This window comes from Carex rostrata, chromosome 14 (assembly GCF_964058835.1).
Source record: "Carex rostrata chromosome 14, lpCarRost1.2, whole genome shotgun sequence".
NCBI lineage: Eukaryota > Viridiplantae > Streptophyta > Magnoliopsida > Poales > Cyperaceae > Carex > Carex rostrata.
Window position 1 is genome coordinate 1,489,361 of NC_135931.1, and position 24,677 is coordinate 1,514,037.

The following is a 24,677-nucleotide window of genomic DNA, read 5'->3' on the forward strand; positions in this document are numbered from 1 at the left end:
TTATAAATGTGATAAAATTTACTTTAAATTATTCTTTGTTTTTCATTTTTAATTTTTTTTTTTTTTTAATCTCACGAGTAGTTTATCAGCTATCGAACAGGCCAAGACTGAATACTGCAATGTACAAATTTATGGGTGTCAGATGTCATGTCGTCAAGTTGTTTGCAACAATTAGGGCCTGTTCGGATGTCATGGGATTACGGAATGGGAATAGGAATTCAGTTTTGAAAAAGTGGGAACCCACGGTACGGAATGCACGGGATTAATTATGGGAATATGAGAAGATGAGTGTTCGTTTGTATCATGGGATTAATTGTGGGAAATCTTTATTTATTTTAAAATATGTATATTTATTTAATTGTTTTAGTTTAATTAAGTTATAAATGATTTTTTTATTTAATTATTATTTTTGAATAGTATAGAGTTCTGTTATGTATTGATTTTAACCAATCAAGTAGTAATTAAATATAAAATTACAATGAAAAAAAAATGTCATGCCACCATCTATTTATTTAGACCAATAATATATTGTCAGTTTAATATTTTAATGGGTTGTAAATTGTAACATTTGGTAAACATAATTTATTTTTAAAATTATATTAATGAAATTAAATAAAATTGATTAAATTATAATATTAAAAAGATGAACTATTTCTAATAAAAAACTAACTAGAATTGTATAAATTAAATAAGAAAATATTTATAAATAAATTAAAAATTAAGAAAACAACAATTGAAAATATTTACAAAAAATAAACATTTAAAAATATTAAAAAAATAAACATTTATAAACAAACAAACAAGCATTTAAAATATATAATTACAAAAATTAGAAAACAAACAAACATTTAAAAATATGTAATTACAAAAATTAGAAAACAAATAAATATGTAAAATATGTATTAAAAATTAATTACTTAAATGTATACAACTAAAATAAAAAATGTTTATGAATAGAAATAAGAACGGATCGACGTTTATATTTTATTATGATTTTTTATAATGATTTTATTTATAAATAATTATGATTTTTAATAATGATATTAAAATAATAACAAAAAACATTATATTTTTTACAGTGAGAATGTTCTTTTATAATTAGAAAATTAAATTATGTGAAAATATTTAATTGTTATCGTTTGTATTCATAATAACTTGTTTATATTCATAAATATAAACAATTCAATAAAGTCTAAATTTTGTAATTTGCTTAAATATATATATAATTAAGAAATGTTCAAAATAATTATTAAAGTTATTGATTTAACATAATATTTATTACAACTAAAAAAAATAGAGATGATATCACAACTTTTTTTTTGTATGCTCACATAGCAACCATGTTATCTAAAGAATAAAATAAATATCATCAAGTCATCATTGCCATGGATTAATATTGTCTAATGAAAAGAGAGAACAATAACATTTGGGAAAAAAAAAATGCAATCTGATCAAATTTTTTTTCCCACCAAATAACGAAGAGTTGGGTTCAAAAATGGGAATAGAACTCAGTCCCATCTCTGTAAAAATATGTAACCGAACGGTGCTGTGGAATTTTTTTCTACCGGCCTCAAAATCCTTTCAATTCCTATAGGTTTAGGTGCAGCCGAACACGCCCTTAAGAACTTAGCGTATATATATATACTTTTGAGTTTTGAACCAATTTTTTATTTTTATTTTTATTTTCAAGGTCGGCTATTAGCCAACAATATATTGATTTAAACCAATTAATTTAATTGCTTAAATAATGGAAAATATATTTATAACCTGAATATATATGTCTTGCTAGCTAGATAAGATACACCTAGCCAACACGTTAATAGTCATTTCGTCTATTAACCAATTAATTTACTATGATTTTGATTAAAGTGGCTTAATAAATAGTAAAAAAAATTTTAAAAAAATATAAAATTTGATCTCTAAGCACATTTTAATATAAAGATCACATTTAACAGTTTGGGTCGACCTTTTAAACTTTGAAAATTGAAAAACAATTTAGTTGTTCAGAACCTCATGAACAATCAATTTGACATTTATATATATAATTTGTGCTCTATATATGTGGAAACTGCCGACGCACATTTATACACAAGCATGAAGCTCCAAAAATTTAGAATTAAATATTGGGGTTGAAGTATGAATGAATATTGTATTGCCACCCTGAAAAGGCAGCAAAGGAGACCACGTATGAGCCCATAGAAGCACACACACCTACTATTGGACTGCTTCAATAACACCAATTTAATATTTATAAATACATCGCCTATATATTAATTGTTATCGTTATTTAATTAACTGAATGGATTTGTAGCTGTTTCAAGCAGCAAATGCCAATATCAATATAGTATATATACTATTATCATATGCCCATGTTCAAATCTTTTGTATTGCAATAGATCATCAACCAACAAGAGGCCATGTGCTTTTATCCAGAGCTAGCTATGAATAAATATACTTATTTTTATTTTGAAAATTACTTTTCTTCAAGGTCCCAAAAATGTATCATGAATTATTAATTGTTGTATTCTTTGACATTGAACATTGAGAAGGAATCCACTTACATTGTTTTTTTTTTTTTTAAATTTCAAAGTCAAAACAGTTGATTCAAATTGTTCAATACAATGAATATATTAAAATGTGCTTGCATATCAAATTTTACATTTTGTTGAAATTTTTACTATGTTTAAGTATTTTACAAAATCATTGTTTTCAGACCATTGAATTTTTGTACTCATCTTAATAAATAAATAAAAAATTAGAAAATGTAAAATTTGGTTTGCAAGCTCATTTTAATATATCTATCATGTTGAACGGTTTGAATCGACTGTTTGAACTTTGAAAATGTAAGTTGTAATCCGGTGCCACAAAAAAACGATCACCCCTCCTCTTGAATATTATATTAATCGATTATATTTTTAACCGATGAGACATGGACTATATATTATTTGGCACGTAAGTTTTTGATTTAATTATCATTTTACCTTCCATTTTTCTTCCACAATTTGCTTAATTATCATGTGTTTAAAGTTAATAAACTGTGGAATTACAAAAAAAGTGGCAAGAATAATTGCAACAGGAATTAGGAACAACAATATGATTGTGGCTTTTTATTACTTAGAAATCTAAGAAAAAAATCCATATAATTTTGAACAAGTTATTAGTTGTTTTTTTAAATATCATAAGAAATTTTATATATAGAAAATGAAAAAAGAGTTAGTTTATATGGTGAGAGATACAAATTTATTTATCAATTTTTGTCATATATAGATATATATAGTCAGAGATTTTCATATGCTTATATATATATATATATATATATTTTAAAAGTAAGCCTAACAGAGTAGTATTAATCCTAAAAACTCTAATCATGAATAGTTTGTTTTTCTTTGTCAATATAAGGTTTTTTTTAAAGAGATAAGATTTGACCTCTAAAGATGATATCTTTTTTAAATTTAACACTATAATACTCTCTAACTGATTTCTAAATAGAGTATCTACATCTCTGGTATTATGAAAGTTTCTAATTCAATTTTAAAGATGTGAGAGAGTTTCTTATTTAGAAACTATGCAAAAAAAATTCTTATTAAGAAACTGTTTATATACTCCACATTGGCCAAATAATTAACTCAAATTATTTTTCTTTTTTAATTTATTGCTGGCTTAATAGAAACTCTAAAATAAATTTCAGGGTTGTGAGAGTTATAAAATTTAGAGAACTTAATTTCTAAAAAGTGATTAATAGTTGTTTATAAACTCATTTGAATTGCTGAAATGTAGATGCTTTTAGTGTATTTTAGTAAAATTGCCAACATTTCTTGCATTTTGTGTTTTTTTGACGTCGTTACCATTGTTGTAAAAGACGTCCGTTTAGACCGAATAATCGGTTGATTAGTCGTTGGCGGTGATAAAACTGTTATAAATTTTTCCGACTAATCGATCAATTATTCTCGATTATGGTTGATTATTCTCAATTATTCCCGAATAATCACTTCACAGTGCCCTATTCGTCCGACGACTGCATACCGTTGTTTACAACACTGGCCATTACTGATTCGGAATCAAATATTAGTATAATACATAGAAATTATTTTTTTGAGGATGAGGATATGTTGAGTGTACCCTAAGCATTATTGAAATGAAGGATGAGGGATGAGCAAGTGTGGATCAGTCAATGAGACAATGAGGTCTCCCTCCCTCCTCTTGCGCCGAGTGCGTATCCTCTGACATATCTCATATTTTGCGTGACCGACGTGTCTGGTGCTTAATCGGGGAGACGTCGGGTGACAGTATTATTTGAGCTTTGAGATTCGCGCAGAAAGTATTACAACGGTTTAGATTTTCCAAGAAGTCACGCAAAATATGAGATATCTCAGAGGATGCGAATTCTTGCGCCTGGGTGGTGTCTCCAAGTTCCAATGCTTCATTATTCTATAAACACGTAATCAACATATACAGCTCATCTGTACCTTTTTTCCAAATAAAATCCTCCCTAGTCTAGACACTAAGGTCAGGCCTATCCCAATTTGGCAAGATCCTTCCCTATTTAATAAATCAAATTGTAATCGTTGGGATTCTCTGTGGCCGCTAAACACCATCAGATGGTGCAGCAAACCACTGACAAGACAGATTTTTATATTGTAATGCAATATGCATACTTGGAAATAATCATATTCTTCCCATGATGCTACATTTTGTGTATGATTTTTTGTTCTTATGAAGGCTGTCAGTAAATTCTATCACGTGAGATATTCTGTTCATGCCACAGGGAATCAAAATTCAAGCGTAGCCCGGTCTCTCTTTCCTTTTCTGTATTTTACAGAGTTTGATATCCCATTTCTTTATATAAGAAATGCAACAAAAAACAAAAACAAAAAAACTGTATGGAAATAATTAAGAAGAGACAAGTTAAGTAATTACCATGTGTACTGAATATATATGGAGTTCACCTAATCGATTATAATTAATATATGAAATCATTGTACGTTATGATCTATTAATTATAAGCATGCATGCTTAACTTCTGTCACAACGTACGAATTAATGAACAACTAATTAATTTTATGGAATTAATCCACTATCAATATACTTCACGTACGGGACGGGACCACATGATCAAGTGTCGCATGCAGAGTCCACAGATATTCAATAACTAATTACCGACTTAATTATAATTAATTAATACGAAATTGTGATATAAAAATATAACAAAGGATTTGGATTCAAATATATCCCATGGCAACCTCAGAGCCTGGTTAACCAAGAACCTCCGAGCAAATAAATACACGTTAATTCCATGTTATGATTGTACATTATACTTAGGGGTGGAAAAAAAAAATCGTAGTTCGTGATTCGATTTGAGATTAGTTCGATTCGAAATTAGTTCGTTCTGAAACAAATCAAACCAATTCGGTTCGAATCTTATTCAAATCAAACTCAAACTTGATATAATTCGTTCGAAATTGATTCGCGAACTATTTAGGTTCGAATCTCAAATAATACAATTAATGGATTCAACCATTAATTAATCTTTAATAATGCAGGAACCAAACTTATATCACAGCTCAAAATTGTTAATATAATGGTAACTTATAATAGGAAAATATTTCAGCGGCGTAACAAATTAACAATGGAATAAGTTTCATTTAACTAGATCCATGTCGTGATTTTAATTAATACAGCAACATAAAAGATAAAGAAATCTTGAACTGGCCCATAATCCATTAGTATGAATTCGTGAAAAGTAGTAAAAGGAAACCGTGTGAATTTTGTTCCGCAAGAAGAAAACTAATGCATAAACTACCGGTATAACTAGGGTTACAAAAAAAAATTGTAGTTCATAATTCGATTGACTTTGATTTAAAAATGTATAGTTCGCAATTAATTCGATTTGAAATTAGTTCGATTCGAATCTTATTCAAACTCAAACTCAAACTGGGGTAAGTTTGATTCGGTTTGATTCGTTGCCACCCCTAATTATACTTACAATTATTTTTTTTTCGGCAAATTATTGGAATAGAGGAATAGTGAGAAAAAATGGAATTTGGAATATACTTCAATTTTTCACTATTCCGGTTGTGTTCGGTTAATGGTAGAATAGTGGAATAGTAGAATAACACTGATAAACGAGCTAAATCTATCTCTTGAAAAAAGCCAATTCCTCTATTTCACCTTTTCAACGGAATAAGAAATTAACTCATAGAGAAAAAGAGAAGGAACCAAAATGCAAAAAACAAAAACTTGATTGAAAAAATTTAAATCCAATTTTATTATTCTCAATTCTCATTCCACTCACTTCTCTTATTCGGTAAAAATATAACATCTTTTTCCCTCTATTCCTTTATTTCACTTTTATCAAATGGGCCCATGAAGAATAGTGGGTTCACTGAATCATTTAGAAAAAAACAATTTGGTTATCCGTACTGGTTTGAATATTTGAATGGTACCTGTGCTTTTATCTAAGGAGATCATGATATATAGTGGGGCGCATGCAGCTTAATATTCAACAGGTCATCTAATTATGGAAATAATCAGATTAATCATTGATCCGAACATAAACCAGACAAAGCATACTATTAAATGGATCATCAAATCAGTTTAAGATTCTGTTTGGAATTGGCAAAACATGTTACCCAGCTTCATCCAAAACTAATTAAGATCCAAATTGATCGATCCAATAAAGAACTAAAAATGCCTTAATTAGACCAGACATGTACTGTCTCAAGTTAGGAATTGTTGACTGGATTCGGTCCACTATTAAATGACTTAAATTTTTATGCACCATTACATAACAATCATGTGTTAAGATCATGATTACAGGGAGAATACACATGATTATTAATTAAATGATAATGTTATTAATTAAATTCTACGTTGGTAGCTCATAAACCAATTTCATAGGGGTATCATTATAAATATACAAATCTGTATACCATCATGGACAAAATTCATATTATCTCAAAGCTTATATAGCTATAACTTCACGTTAAGCATCAGAGAGAGAGAGATTAATACAGCCAGACAGACACAGAGACAGACAAACAGAGAGAGAGAGAAAGTAGCTTGGCAGCCACTGGAAAGATTTTCAAGAGAGAGAGAGAGATGGAACCAGAGAGGCTAACAGAGGTGTGTTATAGAGAATGCATGAAAAACCATGCAGCCAAGCTCGGCACATACGCAGCCGATGGGTGCTGTGAATACACTCCAGATGAGAACTACCCAACCAGTTTGACCTGTGCAGCTTGCGGTTGCCACCGCAATTTTCACCGAAAGGCACTCATCGACCTCTCCAGTATCCCTTCGGGCAGTCCCAGTTCGCACTTATTAGCTGGTCCAAGCAGTTCAGCCGATCCGGCTAGCAAAAGGCGGTCAAGGACTAAGTTTACCGATGAGCAGAAAGCGCGGATGACAGCTTTTGCAGAGTCGATTGGGTGGCGCATACCAAAGAAGGAAGGTGGCGGCTATGCCGGGAGGAGAGAAGAGGATGATGTAGCTAGATTCTGTAAGGAAATTGGGGTTTCTAGGCAGGTGTTCAAGGTTTGGATGCATAACCATAAGAACAACGTGCCGAATGCTTCGTCTACTACGCATACAGCCGAGACATCTCCGGTTGATGGAGGTGCAAGTGTTGGTGGTGGTGGCGGCCGTGGCGGTTGTGGTATTGAAGATGAGATTAAAGCGAGTTATGACTCAATTTAATGCATGGAGAGTAGTCTATCTATGTATCATGTATTTTTCTTTTTCCTTTCTTTTATTTGAATATTCATTCTCTCCTTTTGTTCGTTTTATTTTAGTTATTTTTTAATTTGTATTCAATATGTGTGTGTCTTCTTCTGTTAATTCAAGTTTAATTAGTTGAGATTCCATCGTCTCAAGATTCTAATTGTTATCATATATACCATTTATGATATTACATGTCTTCAATATTTAATTTATTGGGTTCTTTATCATTTCTTCTCAAGTTTCTTGTTTTGTTTGTTTCTTTGTGAGTTATCTTCTTCCTCTCTCTCTCTGACGAGTAACACCTTGTTTGGATGGAAGGTAGAGGAAGGAAGAGAGTGGAAAGAAAAGAAAAATTTTCCTTAAATCATATCCGGTTAATAAAATTATATCATATGTGAAATGTACATGATTGGTAAAAAGTTTAATCTTACATAATTATAATCAATAGAATCGATTTCTCTTCTGATTTAGAGTGTAACAGATGAAAAAAAAAATTATTACAAATATTTTCAAAAAAAAAAAAGACAAAAATACCAATCCTATATCTTAATCCAAGTTTATTTATCACAAATCTACAACGATCACCGAATTTTCCATTAACATTTTAAATTTTAATTAACTAAAATCATTCAAATATAAAGAGCTTAAATATATTAATATTTCTTTCTTTCTATTTCATTCTATTCTCTTCTATTCTTCACCTTCCTTCCCCTTCGGCCTTCCTCTACTCTCCATCCAAACAAGGTAAGGTGCATTAAATTTGCTCTCTGTATTTTGCTTACTAAAGAAATAATTCATTGCTGTCATCTTGCTCTCTCAGGTTACCTAGCGTTCACACACTGCAGAAAGCTGTTGCAGTTCGTATTTTGAGTAAAAGAAAGCACTTTTGAGTTCTGCTGTATTAAATGACGCTTTAAAAATGTGCTGTATTAAATGTGCTATATCGTACCCCTTTCTCAGTGGATGGGATTCACTAATAAATCATGATTTCCAACACTTAAAACGTGAACTATATATCTTATGAGGGCAACATTTGAAATTTTGAGAGCTGAAAGAATTTTTTCAATCTAAATACCGATTTTGTCCTTCAGCTCTCTCTCTCTCTTATCTTCACAATTGGAAGCGTCTAATTGTCCACAGTTTTTTGTCCACCATTTGTCCACAGCTTTAACTTGCGCGAATACTGTAAAATTACTTCTACATGCTATATAATTATACAATATATCACATAAAATATATCAGTTAATCACAAAACATCCAGCAACTATTTGAAGTGGTCTCATGATAGTTAGAAAAAGATTGCAACTTGCACAACATGACAAAATAAATGTACTTTCCAACTGTACTTTCGGAAATTACAGTTATAGGAAGTTATTGGCAGTTAGAGTTAGTTATTAGCGGTTATTGGCAGTTAGAATTAATTATTAGCGTCCGCACTGGGTTGAATCTTGTATACTGTAAAATTGAATATTGTATACAGTAAAATTTTCAATTGAATCTTGTATACTGTAAAATTGAATCTTCTACACAGTAAAATTTACAATTGAATCTTGTATACTGTAAAATTGAATCAGCAGAACTGTAAAATTGAATCTTGTATACAGTAGAATTTTCAATTGAATCTTGTATACTGTAAAAGTTAAATCTTGTATACAGTAGAATTTTCAATTGAATCTTGCATACTGTAAAATTAAATCTCGTATAATGTAAAATTTTCAAATAATACTGTAAATTTTCAATTGAATCTTGTATACTGTAAAAAGACAGTTAGATGGGAGTGGATAAGGTTGTGAACAAATGGTGGACAAAACCCAGTGGACAGAAACCTTTTCTCTTACAACAATATGTTTACCACAAAAGCAAAAAGTATACCTTAGTCTAACTTATTTAAAATTTTACATTTCCTCTATTCTTCTTTAAAATGAACTCTGAGTAAATACATAATTTCATCACATGGATAACTTTCTTTATCCTTAGTCGAAGAAACTATATATTATTCTTGGCATTTTTCTGTACTAATGCCCTTCTAAAAAAAACTGTATATTGCATATTTTGAAAATATAAAATTGGATTATAATATTATAAATATTATTTCAATTGAACTTAAAAAATACATAACTATTTAGTAAATAAGTAGCATTAATGTTTTCTAAAATTATTGTACCAGTTGGTACTGTGACCGTTACTATTGCACCAGTTGGTACTCCCCAACAAACGTCTAGTTATTTAGCCATAATAGTTGATAAATTTTTTTTTACCAAAATTACAATCTCATGAAAATAAATCGTTGTAATCAAATTGGGGCTTTACTAATATAAAACATTTTTTTTTGCTAATATGCAACATTTGTAGTACTTCCAAAATTCTATGTTCTTTGTTCTCATCGTGATATTTACATAAATCATTTTGATACTTGAAACCGTAATAATCAAATTATAACATAAAATGCTAATCAATCATAGATGCCTCCAAACTTGATTATTTTTATTTTTTAATTGATCTTATTTTGCTGCCTCAACTTTTTTAAGATGTTAGGTCAATCTGTTAGATTGGCAACCTGACGAGAAGTAATTATCAAGTTGCACTGAATCTGTTTTTTTAGAGAGAATTCGTGAATAACAACTCATTTTTAATTCAACAGTTTCTCTCTAAATAAACATATTTGATTTCATATTAAATTCGTGGATTCATTTCTAATTTTTGTATTGATATTCCTCTCCGATTGATATTGTGTGATTCATTCTAATTTTTGTACACGCTAAACAACAATTTCGAATTTTAAAAAAAAGTTGAAGGAGAAAGGGAATCATGGGAAGAAAGATTATTAAGGATTTAAAATCATGGGAGGAAAGGATTTTTGGGGTGTGAGTTTTTTGACGGAAGAGAAAGATCTATGGGGCTGATTTTTCTAACAGAAGTAACTTTCCTTTCCTTTATTTACTTCTTTTATTAATTAAGATGAGAGACAAAAGCTAAGGGACAAAATTGATATTTAGAGAGAAATTCTTTCTTAGCTCTCAAAATTTCAAATGTTGCCCTCAGTATAGCACTCCCCTTATATTATTCATTCTTTAAATTCTAATGAAATATCAAACGACACATTACATGAAATTTGATACAACCATTATGTAAGGCCTTTAACACGTCTACAAATTGTGTTATACTAGAAATTATTTTTCACTTGATCTAAAGAGCGAGTTGAACTGTTGTGAATGAATACGAAGTCATACATGAACATCCTGAAATGAAAGACTTCTGTTCCAATCAAGGTTTTTTTTTTTTTTAATTTTATTTACTCAGTGTATTGGTGTATTGCAGGAGAATGAGCAGTAACCTCAATCAGACAAATGCAACAATAGAATTGTATGATATTGAAGCGCAAATTTCGTGTAAAGTTCTATTCAGGGACATTTAGGCAAAATATCTGTAGATCATAAACAAAATCTCCGCGGAAACTATATCAAATGTATCACCATGTTTTGAATTTCAATAATTAAATAACATGCTATAATCAGTTCTAACCCAATATAAATTCAAATTTTATTCCAGAAGTTTTCAAGTTTATACATATTATACAACAGAAATTAACTATAACTTCACTAAATAATGGCCGAAAAAAAGTTCAATAAAAAAACTGCTTGCTTCAAAAGCATCTCAATGATGGATATTGCAAAGAACTAAAAAATTCTATGAAACAATCTCATCATAGATGGGAACAATTGCATGTTAAAATTGCCCTCAAGTAATCATGGGTCACCTTGCTGAAAATTTGATGAAAGAGCAGTGTTTGCAAATTCAATATTCTATAAGAAAAAAGGGACTGCCTCAAACTATTTCTCATTAACTTTGAAAAAAGTGTATGAAAGAATGATATTATTGATTCCATCCATTTTAGGATCCGTCTCAAACTCGGGATCAATGTAGAAGAATACCTGTGTAAAAGAAATTCCATCTCGGTCACAGTTGATAGAGAAAACAGAAGGAATGCAAGATGTTTCTACAAGTGGACTTACCGGCATGTCAATTTGCTCACCGGGAAGAAGTGTCTGCTCCTCAAAGCAAAAACATTGTATCTTGTTAAAGTATACAGCTGCCTGCAATTATACAAATTCTTAAGTCAGCTTAGATACATGCTGCAAGAGGAACAAAAATCACTAACAAGCAACATGTAATTGACTGTTTTGCAAGTAAATTGCGTATTATGGCCTCTTTGGGATGCTGCTTGCTGAAAGAAAGGTACCTAGAAGAGAAAATGAAGCAACTCACCAACTGAGGCACAATCCAGAGTCCTCTTTCCCTCTTCCCTTACCTAGGAATTTTTGGTGTGGTAATGGCAAAGCCTCCCAGAAGGCATTAAATTTACCACCACCCATCATATAGAGTACATACAGATTTCTCTCCAATAAAGACAAGTTCAATTTAAATTATATGACACTCTAAGGAAGTTGAATTTAATTCATAACTATGTATGTAGCTAGCTCAAATATGGTGACAGAGATTGGTGTTGAGATAGCTCAAAGGTCGAAACTGGAGTGGTATCAACATGATAAAACTGTCTTTGTTTTAATGAACATTTGAGAAAGAGAAACTACATATATCTTAGTTCAGCTATATGCTAGAGAGAGGGTCAATAGTCTGCTGCTCCTTAGTTGGAGGCCTTGAGTTTTTCTGGTTATTAGTTTTTCTGTCTTGAATCTCCAAGACATGGCTTCAGACCAGAAGTAACTTTGCCACTATTTGACTTTCAATCTTTTTCCGACCGATATATATATAAACAATGGAATAATATTACAGTTACCAGAGTCCCCATTCAGATTTTGAACTACCTGAAAGCAGTTTATAAAAATTGTGATCCAAACTCGTTATCTAGCTCGATTTCTGCTTTGATGTGCTTATTTCTTCGTAACAGTTTTTAAGGACCAAACCTTTCCAAATTGGTAATGGTAACATTCTGGATACTGTAGATATGCATAATGCCAGGTATGGCAATCCTATACCATTTTGATCGTTCACAGAATGGATTAGAAGTTAAAACTATATCTTGTAGTATTCAAGCATTAAATTAAAAGATATTATAAATTCATACCTTCATAGGTGTAACATTATACGTTGAAACACCAGTTATTGGAGCTGAACTTCGATTTTCAGCTGTATAAAATGCAAGAGCACTTTCACCAGGTTTAACTCTCACCTACAAGTGATAGTACAAAAAAATATAAAATAAAAATCATGACTTGCATACCTCTGAAAAAGAGGAATAGAATGCACATAACGAACAAAAATGTATGAAATACATGCCACCTCAAAAATGAAGAGATAATTTCAATACCCCATTATTCTTCACGTACCACAAAAGTGCCCAGGGGATCAACTAGAAAATTTATACAGGGAAGGCTGAAACATGAAATGTAAAACTATATAATGTGGTGGTGGGTGGGATTTGAATCCAGGTCTTCCACAATCACAAGAAGAGTTTTAATCACTAGGCTAAAAGAGCACATGTGATATTTAATAAGGGGGCGGAGCTATATAAAAACTTCCAGAAAAAGAAAATTCAATTAAATTTCAATATACATAATTACAAATTTCAAAACTATGGGGTGGCTAAGCACCCTTTGGCTTACACTATATCCGCCCTGAAAATGCCTAAACCCTCTTATTTTTGTCTTCAACAGAAACAAGAACTAACAGTTATTTTGTATTTTGAACAAAGTGTCATGCTTTTCATTTTTTTTTTTTTTTTTTTTTTTTCAGGGGTGCACATTGAGGTCATGTAACGCATTCATAAAGCTATTTCCAACTAAAAATGGTAACCATATTAAGAATTCTGATAAGAAAAACCTCTCTCTGCGTGGGAATAAACCTCCAGGGCATGCCGTCAGCCACATCAGCATTGAACTGAACCACTACCTCTCTAAATCATCAAAAACATAATGTTTATTAACAAAACTTGCGATCAAAATAGTCTCGTCAGTATGCAAAAACTTTGGGATTTTCTAGGGGCAAAAAATTATCAAAAATGCCTTTGAAAAAGTCTTTTGAGTTTTGAGTAGTAAATATGATAGCCAATATCTGTTACCTTGAAGTAGAAGTCCCATCACGAGTATGCCTTGCTATCTTTTCCTCCACAGTCTGCAAAGAACCGTATTCTAAGGCCTTAATTTCTATAAAAGTATCTTCTATTACCCAGAAAAATCTCAAAACAACCAACATATGCCTGCAAACCAGAAGTAATTCGTATGCCATTAAAATGAGATGAAACACCCCCCCCCCCCCCCCCAACAACCCACCCCACCCTGTCACTCCTGTTTTTCAGCAATGCTGAAACTTTGCTTTCAATTTAATTTTCAATCGATGAAGCAGCGACAAAAAAGGATATCATGTAAATTCTGAACACTTTACGTATCCTGGACGGTTTAAAACACAACAAATGTTTAGTCTGGTTGTTCTACTTTTCAGGAGCCATCCACAACCAAGTAACACAATGAGATATTGGGTCTGATAATTATGAATTTTATGCTTGCGCTCAAATGCAGGGGCAGAGCCATGTTATGTGAATGGGGGCCAATTCATTTCCAATTTTTTGCAATTATACATGATTTTCTATTATAGTTTACAGTAAAATGCTATGGGTACTCTACAATTGACCCCCATACGGAGTAATGAAAATATTATATGATCGACCCCATTCAGGTTGACCCACATAGCTTGATAGTCTGGTTCCGCCCCCGCTAAAATGAGTTCTTTGTTGGACTTTGTACAAAGTTTCATTCATTAATTATATTTTGTGTGATCTGGTTAGTACTAGTAACTGAAAAATAAGATGCTTGGTAAACAAACAAAAACTCAATGGAGTTTCTAGTGGATATCTATACCTCTTTGCGCTGGACAGTACCACCATAGCCAGTCGCCTGGCAGAATCGGCGATATAGAGGTACAGCCGCGTAGGATGCTCCGACCATCGCCGCCGCCAGTCCAACCAGGTACACCAGCGTCTTCCTAGAGCTCCGGTCACGATCCGCGGAGGGGCCCGCGGCGGAGGCGTAGAATTTCTGGCAGTTTGGAGCCCATGGCGGTTTGAGAGGAGAAGTGAGGTGGCGCGGGGAGAGCAATGAGGAGAAGAAGGGTTTGGATTTTGTAGTTAGAAATCGGGACATACTGACTCACATGAGAGACGATCGTTTTGATTTTGTAGTTAAAACGACAAAGAATTGGCGTTTGCTCGCCACTCTGATATGGGCCGGGCTGGACCGGTGGCGCTATATGGCTTGCATTTGGATCAAAATTAATACTTAAATAAATGCAATGCGTATTAAAGAGCGTTTGATTAGAGAGTGCACAATTATTGGAACCTATAATAGAAACGAGGTATAAAAAATAATTGTACAACAATACAACATCAAACAGGACATGATATATTCTAAAAAGGTACACCAGTAAAAAAATAAGTTATTCTTTATTTCAAGAAATACCATTATAACTATAATTAACAAAGAGGAAAAATAATAACTTAAATGTTTTATGAGGCATTTTACAATATTTACAGAAATATACAAAAGGATCCCTTTCTATGGCTTAAACTTGGATGCCACAGAAAAAGCTGCAGCTCTATACCATAAGGCAATAACCATAGCACCAGGGTCTGGAACAGAAACCAGAAGATCTGGGGAAGTGAATGCAGATCGACCCGCCTGAAATAAGAACACAATAAATTAACTAGTTTCCTCATAATTGCCATGGTGCAAAGTGCAAACTATGACTTTAGAAGTCAGAACTCAGAAATATGCAGATCCAATTTTCATTATTTACTTGTGTTTGCAGAAATTTATTTGATTCAGCACCAATCATGGCAGCTTCAGCAGATGTTACAAAAGCAGTTACAGGATCGTCCCCTGCATCCAATCTCTGTTCATGAAGAAAAAATGTTGAATACTGTAAACTTCAATTTAATAAGAATTTTTTTTGAGTAAATCCCTTCTAAGTTGCAATATACCTCATTTAAAGTATTAGAAGCTGGAATGAGAGCATCAAGCATAGTACAGTTGCCAGCATGAGCCCCGCTATATTTACTGACAGCGTCAATTGATGCTGCTAATGCATTTGCCCCTGACACAAAAATAGTATAATAAATTTCAAAAAATTCCGTCACCCCTCATCCAAAAGAAATATGATTGTTTCTTGTAGTTAATCCCAAACAAATGTACTTACACTCTCTTGCTGTTGGTTGCGAGTGCCCCTTCAAGCTCGTGTACGCTGCCTTGCACAATATGGCATATCTGCCAAAATAATATACAAAACTCATTTTATTTATCACAAAACATAAAATAACTAGTTCACACATATGGCAAATATAAATTTAAATTTATGTATGAGCTGAGTACAGAGACTAATGTACATACAAGATACCGCTAGTTCCACCCATGACCCTTCGTATTGTTCTACTCATCTCATTTAATGTCTCGGCTGTGTCATTCAAGGGGTAGCTAAAAATAAAGCAAAAATTGTATCAATGAAAAGACATTTAAAAAAATTATAAGGCATCAAAGGATTAATTATTACCAAAGTTTCATATCTTCAATGATAGCAGCAGCGCCTCTTTTCATCTGAAATTAAAATGATAGCAGCAGCGCCTCTTTTCATCTGATAATAAAGTAAACGAAATAATGAAGTAAAGCAACTTAAAAAGGACTTACAGTGGTAATATAATCACCATCACCCACTTTAGTCTCCCATTCTTTTGAACAATCTTTCGTGTTTACACTCTCTTTTGCAGCTGCTTCAATAGCTGCCTCCAAAATGCACCCAAATTTAGTTAGCTCCTGGGGACGGCTAACAATCTATATGCACAGTGAAAGATGATTCCATTAGCATTTTTGTAATACAATGCGGACAGTTCCAGGAACAATAAGCCGTGTATAAAATACCTCACTGTTTCTACTTGATGAGGAAGGAAGAAGAGGACGAGGAACTTTCACTGGGGGACGACCTCCTTTTGATGCTGAAAGAATCAAATAATAACAATGTGCCCCAAGGGCTGATTTGCTAGTACATACAAGTATTTTGTTGTACATTTGTAAGTATTCAGCTTAACCTACTCCCTCAATCATACTATTTTCCTTATGGTGTTCCCAGTAATATTAATTCCCTCGGTCACAAAAGAAAAATTCAGCTCAATGAACCAGTCACTTTAAAGGGAATTTATCAATCCCTTGCAGCACTAAAATGATTTTTGCCCCTTTTCACCTGAAAATATGACAGCATGGACCAATGGTACTTTTCAAAAGCAGAAAATATAACAGCACCAAATGAAACTTGTGCAGAAAAAAAAAAAAAAAGAACACAGAGAGAGATGGTAAGATCAGAATATAGACAGTCCTAATTTTGACTTTGGAAACTCCAGTGACTAAAAGTGGAAATGGACGATATCCTAGTGACTTTTTCTGAAAGCAATTCATCTATTACCTTCAGTTCCTATTGGCCAACAAGGAGCTTTAGTGGGGGCATCAAGACACTCGAGTATTGCTGGTTCTGACTTCATTAAAGTTATGGAAAAACCTTCAAAACATAAAAATAAATGTTATAAAGAAATATATTGCTACATATCCACTACAAATCTTTTTAAGTCAACACAAGAAAAAAAATTTAAGGAACAAAAAGAATGCTAGAACTCTAATGAACAAAACGCAACCAGGGGCAATTATACCAGCCATATCAAGTGAGGTCATGAATGACCCGGTGTAGACTCGGTCCACTGCAAATCCATGTACACCTTGGAGTTCTCTAATAGCCTTTCTGGCAGCAATCATCAGTTCCATAAGTGGTGTACCACCCAACCTGCATGCAAGTATATATCTAGTTTGTGCAAATTGTTTAGTAGCACAAGTGACGAGGTTATGAGGTGGAAAACCTTGGAATATTTTTTTTTTTTTGAAATGCCATGACAGAAGAACCTTGGCATAATTAGGACAAGTATCTGAGAGTTAAGAAAAAGGTATATAAAAAGAAATTGGTTCATATCCAATTGCTTAACTAGATATTAACAGCATGTTATACCAATATACTATTGAAAGGAGTATATACCGACCCATTAATCATGAGCACCACATTGCTTCCTCTTGTTATGGGAACATACCCTGTTTCCTACAATTAAGTTTTCAGGATAGATTTGGTAAGAAGGAATGATTTCTCTTCATGATACTCGATTTCTTTTCAAAAAGATTTGGTAAGACTGCATGATTTCTCTTCATGACACTCAATTTATAATACCTATTGTGAATTATAACTAGTTAGAACTTGCAAAATTTGATCCGACCGGAAGGACCCACCCGACATGCCGGAACCTGAAACCACAACCCAATCAGATGATTTTTTCTCTTTTTTAAAAAAGCTCGACATCCCAGTACCCAGCCAAACCCAAACCCAATCAATGTGCAATGTGAGTCACCGGACCCTAACCCAAGTAGACCCAAACTTAAGCTGACCTGAACTCAAACCTCAGATACCCAACTGGGTATTTTGGGACCCAGTCTGACCAGGACAAAACTAAATTGCTACTCTAAAATAATTTGTCGACCTGATGGCCCAAAGCGACTCGAGTTTCCAACTCAACTACTGAGTAAATAACCCCGCACACCAAGTCAACCCACACTCTCAAATGCCCCAACATTCTAAACAATCTGGACCCACATCCCAAGACCAGAAACAACTTAAAATGACTCAAACTGTGTAAAACCTGAATTTGATCTGAACCTGGACTGACCAGAACCCCAGGTCCCCAAATGACCCGACCCGCTCAATTGCTAGCTCTACTTATAGCAATCTAAAAAAATTGAGCCGAAAAGGCTATTATTAATTTATTATACAACACAATGTAAAGAAAAATAATAATTATATGAACTAACTTACAGCTGATAATATTTGATTAAGAACATGTGACACGACTAGGTCAACTGGCTGAAGATCAACTACGGCGACACCTGGCTCCCCGTGCTGTTGAAAAATACATAACAAAAGTTTGTGAAGTAATTAAGAAAGGAGTTCTGTGTAATCTCTATTTAACTTTTAAGTATAAACTAACAATTCCAAGGCCGAGTTCCATTTTCTCTGTGCCCAAGCGGCCTGATGTGGGCTGACCCGGCAAGGTACACACTGACAATGCAACACCCATCGTCCCTACAAACTCAGCTGCATGCTTTGCTGCTGCAGCAACTTCTGTAAGTGATAATCCTGCAGCTGCTGTTGCCCCTGCAACCTGTCAAAAGAAATAAATATATATATATAAAGTAAACATGGAAAATATGAATTCACTATTGGCATTCTTGTTATTGTGGTCTATTTATACGAGTGACTTCTTCCATTTCCGTTTTCATTCTAGATTGTTTGATGGAAGATTTATAACAAGGGAAGAACCTTATTGACAAGAACTGTACCAGCCAATCCCCTTCTGCCTATTATACCACGGCATGGTGGGAGTGCACAGTCATCTCCAACTATCACCATCTGTGTTTCCATTAAATAAAATGAAGTTACCCACATATCACATAATAGCAGATTAGAATTTAGACCAAGTAATATGTTTTGAAGGACACCTTTTTAGTAAAATCCAATTAAAAGAAGACAACGATTGCAAACAAAATACTCAAACAAAAGAAAATAAAATGACACGGGCTAGGTACCCAATAACTGCACCAGTGTATAGTGGGACCTCTATACTTAAAAACTAATTGACATTAAAACTTTAAGTTACCTCAACACTATAGCCTTCAGATTTTGCTTGCTCAACTGCCAAACCAAAATTAAGCCTATCCCCTGTATAATTCTGTTATACACCGTGGAAGAGAAAAAAACATCCATCACAAACAAAACATTAAAATAAAATAAAATATGAAACGTTTCTCCATAATAAATTGCACAAAGAGATTTCGGCAAGTACCGTTACAATGAGAACGCAACCCTTGGGCCCAGTTACGGCTCTAATGGCCTGTCCATGATAAAACTATCACTTTTATTCTTTGTAAATTTCAAACTAAAATAAAGATTTTGCTAGACATGCTGTCAGAAGATGTATAAGAAAGTTACTTACAATTAGCTAGGGTTTAAGGACCCAAAAGCGATCATGTTCATATGGTACCATATTATTTCTATATCAGTTGGGACTAGTTTGGGTAAAACTGGTATTTATGTGTTTTCCTCAGAAGAAATATACAGCTAATATGGAGTCAACAGGTGGTGAAGCAAAGACATCTCCTGAAACAGCTGCGGTTAGCATCCCAGTCCCGACATATCCAGCATGAGCCGGTTCATGACCAGCCCCACCTCCTGAGAGGAAGAAAGACCATATACCAATACCATATATCAATTAGGGAAAATTTCCAGTGTACCCATGCAAACTTTTGAAATAGCCAATATCCCCATTAAAACACCATAATATCCAATATCCCCATTAAAATTTAACATTCTTATTTCTATCCCCTTCTAATTATTAAGCTTTTTATTTGAATATTTTTAATTCTAAACTGACCAATATGCCCTTGAACTGTAAATGGAGGTGTCCAATTTAATTGTTTCTTCCTCGCTTCCTGTGTCTCTCTCAGCCCCATTCTCCCTCCCTCGTGCTTATCTGTCTCTCAGCAAAATTAATATTTGCAAAATCGGATGGTGAAACTTCCAAAATAATAATGAGGAACTCTCATAGAATCTTTGGTCTTGATTTCTAATCCAACTATCTAATTTTATAACAAGCGTCTTATCAACTGATATTATCTTTAGTCTCTAACCATAGCACAACACTTCAAATTTTTGTATCTAGAGTTCCATGAAGAAGAAAGATTCCAAAATCCTCTGTAGCGAAGTTCATATCCTTCCACAAGCAAACACTGCAATGCTTGCTGTCAATCCATATTAACATTCATACAATGACAGATCTTGATTGTGTCTCCTTAGATCCTTGATCTAGGTGAACAGTTGGATCTTCGATTTTTTTTAATTTTAAAATTAAAAGTAGTCATGAACATCATGTAGTTCTTGTATCAAATCGAATCAAGAAAAGATCGGACAGTTGTGCACTAGTGCTGCTGAGTTGCAGAGGATCCATTCTCTGGCAAGCCATAATGACATTCGACTATGTAATTATTTTTCTTTCTGCTGGGTTGTTTTTATAGTTGATCGTTGTTTATTTTTTATTTTTTTATAACATTCTTTTTTGAACTAGATATAATTTACCAATTAACATTTTTGGTTATTTGTGCGAACTCGATTTTGCTGGGAGAGAAACTCGTCTGAGGGAGAACGGAGCTGAGAGTGACACAGGGAGGAAGAAACAATTAAAATGGACACCTCCATTTGTAGTTCAAGGGCACATTGATCATTTCAAATTTTAAAACAATTAAATAAACATCTTAATAATTTAATGGGGATAAAAGTAAGAATGTTAAATTTTTATGGGGATAGTGGATATTACCGTGTTTATATGGGGATATTGGCTATTTCAAAAGTTTGTATCGGTACACTGGAAATTTTCCCTATCAATTATTATTATTATTTTTTTTCCCTTCATTTTTGGAGTGGGATTGTGCAATAATAATTGCAACCAATGTTGTGCACAATCGACCAATTATCCAACTAAACAGTGGACCGATTGTAAGTTTGTAACTTGCATAGAGACATAATGTGTATACATTGATTGCTCAATTGCAAAAAACATGCAATTACTATCCATGATATTCGTTTCTTCTTTCTTTATTGAGTGTGAGTATGCATGCAACAGTAATACTCGTAAAGTAAGAAATATATATATATATAGAGAGAGAGAGATGGGCTATGGTACATTGCAATGTATAGCCTATTTGTACATTGCACTATAAATCACGTGATTCAAGGTCCAAATAACCGATCCAAACCGTTCATCTTGTTGTCCATATTAATGTGTTTGGAGACCAAATTTTACATTTTTTGGAATTTTTTTACTATTTTTTTAGATTTATTGAAAATCGCTGTTTTCAGACAAATCTGGACCATAAAAAAACAGCGATTTTCAATAAATCTAAAAAAATAGTAAAAAAATTCCAAAAAATGTAAAATTTGGTCTCCAAACACACATTAATATGGACAACAAGATGAACGGTTTGGATCGGTAATTTGGATTTTGAATCACGTGATTTATAGTGCAATATACAAAGAAGGCTATACATTGCAATGTACCGTAGCCCATCTCTCTCTCTATATATATACATATATGTGTGTGTGTATATATTTTTGTGTAGCATGAAACCACAGATTCAATGGAACTGATGTATACTCTTGTACAAAAATGACATCAATCATATCATAGTTGCATTTTTTATTCTGATGAATTAGTTCAATTAGCTTTACTACAATTGAAAAATTACCAGAGTTGAGAATTCAATGTAGAATTTGAATACCTGAAATGACAGCAACCTTGTCAAATGTAGATGGTGAGATGTTTGCTTGTAGAACGACCTTGATCTGCAATAATAAACAAAAAGCCAGGCACACCTCATTTAAAAAAGATAACAAAGAAAAATGCAAATTCAAACTTTATTAGTACTTATAAAATTTACTATGACTCCCAATTTGCAATTTGAAAAGAATACAGAACGAAATAAAATTGTCAACTTGAGGAAAGCCATCCAAAAACTGCAAGCTGGGATACGACGCCACCAATCCCTCTATGTACTCTATCACCACATCTACAAAAATAAGTGGAATTGTGATCTGCAGCTATGTAAAATAAAATTGAATCGAGGAAAAGTAATTGGATGAAAAGCGACACCACTGGGATGATTGATGAGCTTTTTCCCCTGGGATGCCATGCCTGATGCCTCGCAGGGTACGGGTGTCGCCGTGTCGGTTTTCTCGGTTCCTAGTGCTTGGTGTGCAGTGGAGACCTGAAGACTGGAGCAGTGGAGCAGAGAGGAAAGAAAGAGGTCGCGTTGATGTTCTGTTTCTCGAAGAAACGAGACACACCGTGCAATCAGGTATTACTCCGCGGGAACCGCAGAGTTATAGGTAGACGGAATGATGGGTCCCACGTCACAAACCGCAACCCGCAACACTGATGTATATAAATTTTAGTGCCGTAGGAAACCTTCGATTCGAAGGAAGTCTCTGTCAAAACTTGGTCGCCGATGGGAAACGTTTTCTTCTCTATCCCGAATTTTAAATGTTTAATTTTTTTTTTTTACTTGCAGCGACTGTCAAGAGTTTCAAAAAAAAAAAAAAAAAATTGTTTTAAAATCTTTCTATAGTACTATTCTTACTATAACACTCATATTTGATCTATAATGATACTGACTTTAAAATTCACCAAAGATATTTCAAAGAACGGATTTAAATTTTTCAAACCGAGCTACTTTCCGAACATGCAAAATTTATAAATTTACGGTGAAAAGAAAGGTTTGCAAGCTTATTTTAATATATTTATTTTTTATAATTTTTTTATTACTTCATTTTATATGAAATATTTTTCGAAAATATATAAATTTGCATGTAAATGCATACTTGTAAAGAAGATTGATTTGAACGGTTTTAATTCGTTGTTTAAAACATATTTAATAGATTTTAGAGTCAGTTTGTTGTGATTGAAATAATACCGATGTCGTAATAGCTAAATTATGTACTATTAATATATTAAAAATGTGGTATGTTATGCTTATACATGTGGGTCCCACAAATGCTAGTCTTTAGATGTAGCTAAATTATGTACTATTAATATGAGGTTGGCTAAGATCAAAGTGGTAGTTCCTGAGCTTTGGTGCTACCAATTCGTTTTTCAATTTTTAAAGTTCAAAACGACGATCCGAACCGTTCAAGTTGTTCTCCATATTAAATTGTGCTTGGAGACCAAATTTTACATTTTTCTGAATTTGTTTACTATTTATTAAGCCACTTTGAAAACAGCTGATCCAACGGTGGCTTCTGATTTTACTGTTTTGTTAAGCCACTGTTGGATCAGCGATTTTCAAAGTGGCTTAATAAATAGTAAAAAAATTCAGAAAAATGTAAAATTTGGTCTCCAAGCACAATTTAATATGGAGAACAACTTGAACGGTTCAGATTGACGTTTTGAAGTTTGAAAATTGAAAAACAAATTGGTAGCATCAAAGCTTAGGAACTTCATAATATATTAATATATTAAAAATTGTGCTTAGGAAAATCACTTCATAATATTGTACCCATCCGACTCCATACAAATTGAGCATATGAAGTGTACTACTGTTAACCATTCAAATTTTTTATCAATATAATTTCAAGTGAATCAGTGAATCTAAGATACAAATAAGCTTGGCAAGGGTTACTTCCTCCAAACAACCTTTATACGACAAAAACGTAACACTGATCTTTTCTTGTTATTCTATTTTTCTTTCCTTCGAAATTTATATTGATCAAACCCTTTCAACACTGACTTTTTGAATTGGACTCAACGTGAACATATTTCCAAACAACTTAAGACGGATAAGGCTACGGTGCTATAACTTAATATTCGAGTTTTCAAAATTTTAACGGTCAATCCGAACTGTTTATCTTGTTCTCCATACTAATATGTGTTTGGAGGCCAAATTTTACATTTTTTGAAAATTTTTTACTAATTTTTTAGGATAGGTAGAAAATAAAATATCTAAATGGTGCATAATTTTTTAAATCAAGTGATTTTCTATCAATCTAAAAAAATAGTAAAAAAATTTCAAAAAATATAAAATTTGGTCTCCAAACACATATTAATATAAATATAGAGATCAAGATGAACGGTTCGGAACGACCGTTAGAATTTTGAAAACTCGAATATTGAGCCGTAGCACCGTAGCCCTCTATGCAACCCATAGCACCGTAGCCTTACCCATTTAAGACTTAAAGAGAATTTCACAAGATATATTTCTTTGATTTGTGCCTTTAGCCCTTCACTTGAAACATATTCAACAAACCCAAAACGAAAATAATGG

At 32.8% G+C, this 24,677-nt stretch overlaps 3 protein-coding genes across 7 annotated transcripts; 1 reads left to right on the forward strand and 2 right to left on the reverse strand.

Moving 5' to 3' along the window:
• Positions 1–7,020: 7,020 nt before the first annotated feature.
• LOC144565587 (zinc-finger homeodomain protein 11-like) lies at positions 7,021–7,879 on the forward strand. The gene has a single exon (XM_078315378.1). The coding sequence runs from the start codon at positions 7,099–7,101 to the stop codon at positions 7,693–7,695; it is 597 nt and encodes a 198-aa protein (XP_078171504.1). The 5' UTR covers positions 7,021–7,098; the 3' UTR covers positions 7,696–7,879.
• Positions 7,880–11,234: 3,355 nt separating this feature from the next.
• Positions 11,235–14,909, reverse strand: LOC144565724 (cytochrome c oxidase assembly protein CtaG / Cox11 family). Its single transcript, XM_078315546.1, has 6 exons — positions 14,595–14,909; positions 13,799–13,851; positions 13,561–13,633; positions 12,806–12,910; positions 11,733–11,813; positions 11,235–11,651 (listed from the first exon to the last, which is right to left on the reverse strand). Exons 1-6 carry the CDS (start codon positions 14,874–14,876, stop codon positions 11,550–11,552), a joined length of 696 nt encoding a protein of 231 aa, XP_078171672.1. The 5' UTR covers positions 14,877–14,909; the 3' UTR covers positions 11,235–11,549.
• Positions 14,910–15,132: 223 nt separating this feature from the next.
• On the reverse strand, positions 15,133–22,708 carry LOC144564956 (putative 3,4-dihydroxy-2-butanone kinase). 5 transcript variants are annotated; one of them, XM_078314557.1, is made up of 20 exons: positions 22,511–22,708; positions 22,354–22,427; positions 22,140–22,203; positions 19,925–20,037; positions 19,652–19,699; positions 19,466–19,537; positions 19,129–19,218; positions 18,797–18,970; positions 18,625–18,708; positions 17,804–17,859; positions 17,423–17,553; positions 17,182–17,274; positions 16,644–16,708; positions 16,413–16,556; positions 16,279–16,322; positions 16,119–16,202; positions 15,928–15,995; positions 15,713–15,825; positions 15,529–15,624; positions 15,133–15,410 (listed from the first exon to the last, which is right to left on the reverse strand). In XM_078314557.1, the coding sequence occupies exons 1-20, from the start codon at positions 22,548–22,550 to the stop codon at positions 15,288–15,290; spliced, it is 1,776 nt and encodes a 591-aa protein (XP_078170683.1). In that variant the 5' UTR covers positions 22,551–22,708; the 3' UTR covers positions 15,133–15,287. The 5 variants fall into 5 exon arrangements, with proteins under 5 accessions (XP_078170683.1, XP_078170682.1, XP_078170681.1 ...); XM_078314556.1 differs by having other exon boundaries at positions 16,644–16,717; XM_078314555.1 differs by having other exon boundaries at positions 17,423–17,571.
• Between the last annotated feature and the right edge of the window lie 1,969 nt (positions 22,709–24,677).